General features: G+C 40.4%; 1 protein-coding gene across 1 annotated transcript; it reads left to right on the top strand.

The window, feature by feature from the left end:
- The first annotated feature begins 6,766 nt into the window (after window positions 1-6,766).
- stmn4 (stathmin-like 4) lies at window positions 6,767-10,411 on the top strand. The gene is made up of 5 exons (XM_053336628.1): window positions 6,767-6,896; window positions 7,280-7,375; window positions 7,611-7,816; window positions 8,528-8,719; window positions 10,352-10,411. The coding sequence occupies exons 1-5, from the start codon at window positions 6,884-6,886 to the stop codon at window positions 10,409-10,411; spliced, it is 567 nt and encodes a 188-aa protein (XP_053192603.1). The 5' UTR covers window positions 6,767-6,883.
- The last annotated feature ends 429 nt before the right edge of the window (window positions 10,412-10,840 follow it).

The following is a 10,840-nucleotide window of genomic DNA, read 5'->3' as shown; positions in this document are numbered from 1 at the left end:
TAGAAAGGGTTAGGGTTACTGTTTCTTGACTTAATCCAAGAGGTTCAGTGGTGTAGAAACAAAGGAAATTTGTTTAAAATTACTCAGGGAGGACCCTCAACCACATCCCCACCCATTAAGTATCTTTCCAAGTTTTCTGCCTCGTTTTAAAAGATAACCAGACACCGATGCATAGACATGTTTACTTCTATTTGGATGGATTTGAGAGACCATAGTGGGGAGTGTTGGATAATGGGAACGACTCGGTGAGGAGCATAGATCTTTCTTATCCTATGTTTGGAATAAAAATATGTGCAATATCTGGAGTTTATATCAAAAATGGTATCTGATAAACACAAATTACAACACATACACACACACACACACACACACAAACCACCATGGAAACAAATATCGCTATAAGCTGAACTCAAAAGTTGGCAGCCCTGATGACAGGCCTGTTTTTAGATTTATGAAGTTGTTCAAAAACATCAGAACATAGTTTACTTTGAATGTCAGTAACATTAAATGGAATCCACATTTCTATTAGTAGAAACTGTGGAGAACACCCATCCCAATTTCCAGAGTCCTAGGTGTAGCAAACAGCACTACCCTAATGAAGAAACGACCAGCTGGTTGACTGGAGCTGAAAATGTAAACCTGATGTGCTGCAAAGATACAACCACGAGCGACAAATATGACTGAACACATCGCTGAAATTAAGTTTTTTTATAGCAATAGTTGAAGAAATGTAACTACAGTGCGTCTTAAAAGTGCAGTAATAGTGCAATTACCATTTGCGGGTTTTACAGTAGTAGCAGTAACAAAACCGCATGTGCTTCACACTGCAAAAGGTTCCAGTTTTTTAGAGTTAGGATCTAAATAATTTAGTGTCCTGCGTGCTTCCTAGCTGGGCCCCCTGCTGAGATACACACACACACACACACACACAAACACACACACACAGACACACGCACGCAGACTACCAGTCTCTACCAATTTCTCCCATTACTTGATTCCACTCTTGCATCTTCATACATAATACACTGCTCATACACACGCATATAGAGGCGCACACGCACACACACACACACGCACACAACCACACACTCCTGCGCCACATAATAAAACACTGATTCTACCACCCACCCTGCAGTACACCACAAAGAGCTGACGGCCCTCCCCCCATCCTCCCTCCCTGCTCTCATTGGCTGTGAGGCTTGGATGCTGGCAGAGTCTCGGACCAATAAGACGTGTCTAAGGTGATGTCATGGAGGCAGCATTGATGCTGTTGCTGATGCTGTTGCCCGGCGCCTCTATCCTCGCATCCAGACGGGGGTAACCGTAGTCACCGGTCCACCATCAGCAGCAGAGAAGACAGGGACAAGGGGGGTGAGTCTGCAGCACTCCCATCACTAAACACTCACCTGCACACATCATCTACATTTCACTATGAGCTCTGAAGGTTAAGTTTTATTGTGTAAGTGAATGTTGCATGCGTATGTGTGTGTGTGTGTGTGTGTGCGTGTGTGTGTTGTCTGTGTGTATGTGTGTTTGTGAGTGAGCTTGTAGGGCGTATTGGGGCGAGGGTGAGGATAGTGATGATGCGGTGGTTCCTGCTGACAGGAAAAATAGAAAGAGGGAGAGGACTCAGTGTACCCAGATATTATATATGGTGTGTAAGCTCATGTCATTTATTATTGATCTTCCATATGTGCAGCTTTGTTCTCGCTTTAGGGAGGGAGAACGAGAGAAAGAGAATGAAGAAGAGGAAAATGAGGGAGTTTGTATGTGTTCATGTAGCAAATAGGTGTGTGTGTGTGTGTGTGTGTGTGTGTGTGTGTGTGTGTGTGTGTGTGTGTGTGTGTGTGTGTGTGTGTGTGAGGATGACAGATACACAGACACAATAGACAAGATAAGATTTGTGATTTGATAAAAGTTCTTCAGCTGATATTTTTGAACCATATTTAACATGCATTGTATCTTATATTTGGCATAAATTTCACCTTTATATGTGAACACAATCAGGGATTATTACTGTGTGTGTAAATGTAGCTTTATGCAAGAAAGGGATGGGGAAAAAATACACAAAGCAATCTGTGCACTGACTCTCTTTCCAACCAATTGAGTCAAAATGCCTCATAAAATGTCAGAGGTAGATGTGTGCTAGCAGCTATATTCTCCTGATGTAGGATATATAGGAACTTTTGTGTGAAGTTGGAGTACATTTTAACTACATTAACTAAATATTTCAATCAGAATATATCAAAAAAATAGTCAGAGGTGTATTAACCTCATCAGATGGTGTTTAGGATTGATAAACATGATAATATTCATAATTTACTGTTTATTATTCCTGCATGAATATGAGAATGATATATTAAGTACTGTAGTACATCAAATACTGTGTCCATGGAAGTTGAGAAGAAAATCAATTTCTGTTTCTGATTTTTGGAAATTCAAGGTTAATCTAGGACACTGACAGTATCAGTGCTCTGTAGTCCAGTAGGAAAAATGAAAATCCAATGACATCCATTTTCAGGAAATCTGATATCTGATATCTCTTTATGCAAAAAATCACTGCTGGCACTGCTGATAGCAAAACTACTTTGAGTATAAAAGTATGCTGAAGTTTTATTTGTGGTTCTGTGAGACTTCTGCTGACTGTGCGGATTATTTCCAGTTTCCAGGGCTCGTACAGGAAGTGTTTTTATGTATGAAGCATTACATTTTAAATCATCTTGACTAAAAGTGTCATTTTAAGTTTTAAGGTGTCATTAAAAGTATCACTTTATGTTCTCTGTATGAGATGTCGGGACAAAGAGTAAACATATATTTTATGTCTTTTTGAGGGTGACAAAATGTACAGCATGCTTTTTACAAGAATTTCCTATTACGAAAGCCATAAGATATTACAGAAGCACAATTAGAGGAGAAATATTACCTTCAGCATAGATGAAGAACAGTGATCTCTGGGGACCAAAATTCAATGAATATCATAAAATTGTAAAATGAAAAACCTCACTATGATATAACTGTCAGCAAAATTTCCCATCAACATTACCCCAAATGTTCCCCATGTGTACCCAGACCTTTACAAGTTCTCCACCTCTCTCTCTCTCTCTCTCTCTCTCCCTCTCTCTCTCTCTCTCTCTCTCTCTCTCTCTCTCTCTCTCTCTCTCTCTCTCTCTCTCTCTCTCTCTGTCTGTCCCTCTCTCTCTCTCTCTCTCTCTCTCTCTCTCTCTCTCTCTCTCTCTCTCTCTCTCTCTCTCTCTCTGTCTGTCTCTCTGTCTATTGACAAACAAGAAATGGAGCGCTTACTCCTGCAGGAAGCAGTGCATTGATCTGCAACCTGGGTGGTTTCATAAGATGAGAAGCAGCTGTGTGTGTGTGTGTGTGTGTGTGTGTGTGTGTGTGTGTGTGTGTGTGTGTGTGTGTTTGTGTGTGTTGTGTTGTGTGTATATTTGCATTCCATCAGTGCAGCGAAAGCAAGGCTCTTAGTGAGTGATTAGTATGTTTCCCTGCAACTGTATTTTTCGGTATGTGTGCACGCATTCACACTGCTGCATGTGCATACATATACAGGAACATGTGTCCTCTGTGTGTGTGTCCCACTGGGAGCCATGGTCAGTGTGGTCAGGTGAGTGTGTGCTCCACAACTGTAATGAGACTTCTCACCTTCTCATACACTCAGGAGGTCACCTCTATAGCTTGATAGATAGATTAGTTTGACTTTTCATGACAAACAAGAGCTGAGTGCCATGAATTTGTGTTATAGTCACAGTGAGATTGTAAGGCAGGAAACTAAGAGGTGCTACACAGAAGAGCAAGAGATGAAAGGAGGTATGGAAGATGAAGGATGGAAGGATGGAAAAACAAATGCCAATTAATCCAGCAATAGCAGCCTACAGTTGTGTGTGATAGCCTGCCTAGCATGCTGATCTTTAATGGATAAATACAATTTAAGAACTTTAATTATATTTACAGGTTTCCTTCTCAGGTTTTCCTTAATTTAACAAGTCTTTTGCCTTGTGATGCATTCTGTCTTTGGCTGAAATTAAGACAGAATCATTAACAACTGTCCCAGGTGTTGTTTAGATGATCAGCTGCGTGGACTCCCTGCTCAGAAGATGAAGGGGAGTCGGCTGAGAGTGGGTGGGGTATTCAGTTCTCTCTGGCAATCACATCCCATCACAGATGTTTGATTAAATAGGCTCACGTCGGAACGCACCGGCATGTCTCGCTCTGTAGTGGAAATCAGTTTCATGATGTTCAAAGCTTTGTTTATGCTGGAATACTGTACAGCTCCTCAGCACACAAGCAGAGAAGAACTGGGGCCTAATTCTGTTGTGTTTCTACATGATACGAGTGCTGTTTGATTATAGTGCATCCCAGAGTTACTTCATTAGTGTGTGCAGTCAGCTGTGAAAAGGTCAACGTGCTGCGCTGAGTACCCCGAGATTGTCACATTTTAGGATACTCCAATTAGCAAACAACAAGAATTCAACACCTTTTAGTAATTTGTTGTTGTTGAATCAGTATGAGCAGCAGGAAGGTTTAAGGTTAATTCTATAAAATAAATATATTTGCTAACAACTGTATTTTTATAGTTTTAGTCACTGAACTGGAGACTGATTGTAAGAAAAATTACCTTCAGTAGCTTTTTCACTTATAGGCAGGATTCAGAAGGTTATCATGGAAATGTAATAGGTTACAGATTACTCGTTACCCTATTTAAAATGTAATAAGTAATGTAATTTATAACATTTGATTGTTTTATGATTGCTTTTCTAATTTTCTGACAAATGTTTTCAACTTTTAGGCTTCATTAAGCACCAAAATCTAAGCTCAGGTGTTTTTTATGAATACTGACATGATTTATGAGGGAGATAATTTCTAATAAAGCAAGATTTATCTCTCATTTGAAAATGTATTCATTAGTTAATGTAGATTTTGGAATATAAAATAAAAAATATTTTACGAAAAAAAGTCAAAAGTCTGGCATGGGCTTAATTGGTACTGTGACACCATTTAAGCCCAAATTAGTCATGATTAATTTACAAAATATATATATATTTTAAACTGTATTTCAAAGAATTGAATTCAAATAATGAAAAACAGCAATATATGTATTCAGTAAAATGTTAAATATATATTTTTTTAATTAGGTAAAAACCCTCCTGAGCAAAATCTTAAAGGTCTGACTTCAGATGTAACCTCCTTTGAAATCATTAACATTTTCATAAGTAACTGTAATTTAATTAAACATTTATTTGTCAATAACTGTAACGGATTACAGTTACATTTATTATATAATTACTCCCCAACACTGCTTATAGTCAAATGGTTTTGAAGTCTATGTAGAAAGAGATAGACAGATTTACTTCATTCCTCAGATGTTCATCAATTCAGTGTGGATGAGGCCATCTGACAGTCAGAGGAGGGATGGAGAAAGACAGAGTGATAGTAGGTGGTGGAGAAGTCTGGTTAGACAGCTCTCTTCTTCTTAATCGTTCAGTTCAGTTGTATTCAATTTGTGTGTTTGAATTCAATAAAAATGTAACTGAATTATCCTTGAATTTCATTTCCTCTTTGTCTAACGTTTAGACTCGATTTGATTAATAGGCCGCGGTCGATGTATCAGTATCACGGCACATATTGCAGCTCTGTTAAAGGAATGAAGTTCATTTTTTTTAGCAGGTGGTGAAACCGACTGGTGCTGCGGTTGCTGCCTTTCTTTGTTATTCATACCTTCCTCTTCCTTCCTCTTCCTTCTGGGATCTTCTTAAAGATTGACAGCAGTTTGTGCTGCCGGTGCCACAGCTGTGATTGAGTGCAGGGTTAGGAGGAGCATGCCTTGGGAGGTGTTCAGTGACATTTTGGGAAAGGTGAAATCGCTGAAGTAGAAGTGGGCATGGTGTCACAGATCAGCGATATATAATGGGGTTAACGGTGAACAAGCTTTAAAGAATAGTTTGACATTTTGGGGAAATAAGTTTATTCCCTATCAATATGGTTCTCATGTTTGTGCGTGAAACATTAACTTAGCTTAGCATAAAGACTGGAAACAGAGGGAAACTGTTAGCCTGGTTCTGTGTAAAACTAACAAAATCCACCTACCAGCACATTTAATGCTCATTAATTAACATTTTCAATTCATACCAAAACCAAAATGTAAAAATGTCTCGGTTTTCATGTCCTGCACTATTCTTCCTAACTTCCTGGAGTCTATGCTGGTTGCCTGGTAACCCACAGCGACCCTTCAATGACCCCAGAATAGTTTTCTATCTTCAGACAGAGCCAGTCTAGCTGTTTCTCCCTCGTTTCCAGTCTTTCTGTTAAGCTAAGGCTAAGCTAACTATCTTCTTGCTCCATCTTAATATTTAATGGAAAGATATTAGAGTGTTAACATTTGGCAAGAGAGCTAAAAAAAAAATGTAATAGAGAATTATTTTGGCTCCTCTACTTTAATCAGTAGCTATTTTAATGCTTTCTCATGAAATCTTACATGAGGATGGATGTGCACAGTCTCAGTCTCAGTCTCATGAGGACCCCTGTGAGTCAAAATGTGATATAATACAGTTAATTAATTCTTGTTTACTTCCCTGGTTGGATTTCCTCTGTCTTTATTACATCTGACAGACTATCACTGACTGCCAACTGAGCTTTTCTCTCATTGGTGGAGTTTAACTTTATTGGGAGGAGCTTACACCAGCGCTCTGCAGTTTCCTGTCTTGTTAATTCTCTCTTTTTTAAGCCACACGCTTCTCTAATTCATTATGTGACCTTTGAAGATGCTTAATGCAATCTCCCCTCCCCCACACCTTTTCCCCTCTCTGTCCCCCCTCCGACAGACTGAGAAGGATCTTCAGCATCCCTGGAGAGTTACATACGCAGTGAGAAGATGACTCTGGCAGGTAAGTGCAGTCACAGCAGAAACTGTGAAAGACACACCTTACAGCCCCCCCTCCTCGTCCTCCTGCTCTTCCTCTCTGTGTGTGTACACCCACTAATGACTCTCCAATTTTATTATCTGAACCAGTGATCTTGTCATTATTATTGTATGACTGTCATAATAACACAATGAAAATGACTCGTCACTGTCACTGAAAAGGAGAATTACATCATCGGTCCTTCAGTGCTTGTTCATCATTAAATTTGTGTCAACACAATGTCAAGCATGACAGCACAATTTTGTGTGTGTGTGTGTTTGTGTGTGTGTGTTTGTGTGTGTGTGTGTGTGTGTGTGTGTGTGTGTGTGTGTGTGTGTGTGTGTGTGTGTGTGTGTTTGTGTCCTCAGCCTACAAAGAGAAGGTCAAAGAGCTCCCCCTGGTGTCTCTGTTTTGCTCCTGCCTGAACCCACAGACTGTGGACAAACCGACATACAAGGCAGAAGGTAAAAGAAATCTGTTCTTCGCAACACTTTAATGAATCACGCAGGAAGAAATCCATCACAGCCAGGATACACATGTAACTGTAGGAAATGGGAATTGTTAAGCTGGGAATTGTTAAACTAAAGGCAGCTAGAGGGACTGTAATTTGGAAAGCCACAAACCACAAAATGCACTTAAAAATCACAACAGTTTGCCTCTATTAAATTAATCACAACTCAATATCGTGATTCAACACAGATGCGGTGGACCTGGGCTGGTGCGTCATCAAGGACGTGGAGGTGATTGAGCTGAATAAACGGGCATCTGGCCAGGCCTTCGAGGTCATCCTCAAGCCCCCATCTTTTGATGGCGTGCCAGAGCTCAACACCTCCATGCCGCAGCGCCGCGACCCGTCCCTGGAGGAGATCCAGAAGAAGCTGGAAGCTGCCGAGGAGAGGCGAAAGGTGAGGGGTGAAGGTGCAGTTTTGGGGAGGGGCAGTCTAAGGTGATGCCTACAAGAAACCCAGCTGGAAAGATGTAAACCCTTAAATTGCAACCTTAACCTGAGTTATTTGTAACTCATTCATGCGACGTCAAACATCTGACAACACCCTTTGTGGGCAGAATGATTTATGGACTCAGGAGGAAAAGGGTGGAAACAGATGGAAAGAGGGAGGGAGTGTCTCGGTGGATGCATATAGGAAGGGAGGAAAGGAAAGCAGGAGGGAGGGTGGGAAGATGAAAAGAGGAACACGAAGGGCAATCATGCAAGGACGCACACACACAATGGCTTATATTCATCAAGCAGAGAGGGCTCGGGAAAGAGGGGGGAGGAAAAGAGAGGGGGGAAAGGTGAAGAGAGAGAGAAATTATAACTGAGTTTAGGAAATGTATCTTGAAGCAGAGCGTTGACACACCTGCAATATCAAGTGTGTCTATCAACAACTGCTACAAGCTTCCTTTGTTGCTTTTGTTGTGTGATATCTCAGATCAGATACATGCACAACAATGGTTAGCTTGTGAGAACACTTTCATCATTTAGGTACAGATGCTTTCTGTCTATTCTGTCTGTTCTGCTTCTTGTAATGTTCAAGAGCTCTAAGATTGCAGATTAACCTTCTTTTTTTCTCTTCAAAAAAAAAATCAATAACCTGTTGATTCTGCCTCCCTTCCAGTGCCAGGAGGCCGAGATGCTGAAACACCTTGCGGAGAAGAGGGAGCACGAACGCGAGGTGATCCAGAAGGCCTTTGAGGAGAACAACAACTTCATCAAGCACGCCAAGGAGAAGCTGGAGCAGAAGATGGAGGCCAACAAGGAGAACAGGGAGGCTCTGCTGGCTGCAATGCTGGAGAGGCTGCAGGAGAAGGTAACGTCCAATTGATATGATTTATCTCTATAACTACTGTGTTGTTTTCAAAAAGGTTCCTTCAGTGTGTCACACCTTAATTCACTAAAAAAAACTATTACCTTTCTGTTCTATGTGAGTCAAAATTTTTGTTGGGCTCAATTTTGAACAATATACTGCAGTCATTTTTCATCACTTAGTTTAGCTGCTGACCCCAAACATCATCTATGATGCACTAGCAGCAGAAACTACGACTAGAAACCAAGATAGTTTATTTATTGCCTTTTAGGGTCGTCCTTTCCCCTACTGTTTTCACTTTGGCATTCCACTGTTTGGACTGTGTGGAAAAAGGCTTATAACCCTTTTCAGAATAGTTTGATATTTTCAGAAGTATGTCTATTTGCTTTCTTATGGAGGTTAGATGAGCAGATTGATACCGTTCTCGTGTCTGTGAGTTCAGTGTAGAGCTGGAGCCGAGAAGCATTTAGTCTAACTGAGCATTATGTCTGGAAGCAAGGGGGGTAAACAGCTTAAAAAAAATCTACCTAAGCTTTCAACATCTATAAATAACTGAATTTGTCCCGTGTTTAATCTGTATGCAAACAGAAATGTTCTTCTTTTTTTTTAGTGGAGTTACATGCTGGAACTTTTTCTTGGCGAACAACAACCAAACATTGCGAATTCCTGAGCTGTGTTCAAAATGACCCCCCTTTTGCACTATTCTAACTCTACAGAGGCGCTGCAAAGCTAGCTAGTCAACACTTAGTCATTATCATTATTAATCACCATCCGTTTCTTTGTGAGGATTTTTGAGGGTTGTGGATAAATATCACACACTCTGAAATAACATGCTGGAGGATAAATATAGTGAGGTATATTATATAGTAAATAGGGAGTCATTCTGGATGCAGGACGAGGTTGCCGGGCAACCAACGCAGACACTGTACAGAAGATGGATAAACTGCTGTTGTCAAGAAAGAGTTACGCCTTGTAATTTCCTCTGAAACCACAAATGATTGTATTTATATCTCTCTGCTCGTGCGGATTAAACAAACAAGACACAACGTGTTAATTTGTCAGCTTTTGAAGTGTTGATAGGTGTCATTTTAAACTTTGTACAGAGCCCAGCTGTTTCCTCCTACTTAAGTTTCTACGCTAAGCAAGGCTAATGGCCTTCCTGCCGTAACTCCACACTTAACACACACATGTGAGAATGGTATCAATCAGTGTGCATGTGCTCCTTGTATCTATTTTAATATGTTTTTTAATATATATCCAGCACCTGGGAGGATACAGTGATATCAATCATCTTAAGTGCAGTTTCCAAAAAATGATGAACTCCTCCTTTAAATTTTAACATCCAAATTCTAATGTTTTCCTGAGTGCAAATAAGGCAAATCTTCAGTATTATAATAAAGCAGGAGGACATTTCTATTTTAACATTGTTCACAGGCTTCATCAGTAGTCATGAATATTATATGAGGTGGAAAATACTTTTTAGTTCTCCCCACTCTGTGTCATTCCCTTGTTCAAATCTTTATGAACAACCGCTGAGTCGTTCTCTCGCTCTGCCAGCGTCTCCCTCATTAATGCTAATGTATTCATGAATGCAAATGACTCTGATGTTGATCCATCTCTGTGTTTGTCTGGCAGGACAAACACGCGGAGGAAGTGAGGAAGAACAAGGAACTGAAGGAGGAAGCCTGCCGGTAGATGAGTGAAGTGAGAAGGAGCCGAGGAGGAAGAGAGAGAGGGAGAAAGAGCAAGACTGGGAGTTTTGTGAGTTGTTAAAAAAAAAAAAATCAAAACAGTGCAGGAATAAAAAAAAATGTAAAAAAGAACTCAAAAGCAACTCGAACAAAGAGAAAAGATGAGTTTTCATATTGATGTATGCTTGAACAAGCTGTACAAAGTTAAGCCAAGTTGATGTTGAAATTCAAAAAAGAATTCATTTTTCTAAGGAAAGCGTGGGTAGGTTTTGGGGGGAGGGGGGGGGGGGGGGTTGGGATGGCCTCGAAACAAACATTTCAAATTTTTTGAAAAGAGGAGCAGCCATGCTTGTTTGAAAGCTGCATCAAGGCAGAAAGAGGTAAAAATCTAAATTACAGCTCTCTCATTGATGCAGTTCCTTCAGTCAGACAG

Source organism: Scomber japonicus, chromosome 17, assembly GCF_027409825.1.
Source record: "Scomber japonicus isolate fScoJap1 chromosome 17, fScoJap1.pri, whole genome shotgun sequence".
Classification (NCBI taxonomy): Eukaryota; Metazoa; Chordata; class Actinopteri; order Scombriformes; family Scombridae; genus Scomber; species Scomber japonicus.
The sequence above is the reverse complement of the archived record's forward strand: the minus strand, read 5'-3'. Positions and strand labels throughout refer to the sequence as shown.

Excerpts from the sequence above, each read along its gene's own strand:
- stmn4 (XM_053336628.1), top strand. Across the intron at positions 7,376-7,610 it reads ACCGACATACAAGGCAGAAG|ATGCGGTGGACCTGGGCTGG; the intron begins GTAAAAGAAATC and ends GATTCAACACAG. Across the intron at positions 8,720-10,351 it reads TGGAGAGGCTGCAGGAGAAG|GACAAACACGCGGAGGAAGT; the intron begins GTAACGTCCAAT and ends TTTGTCTGGCAG.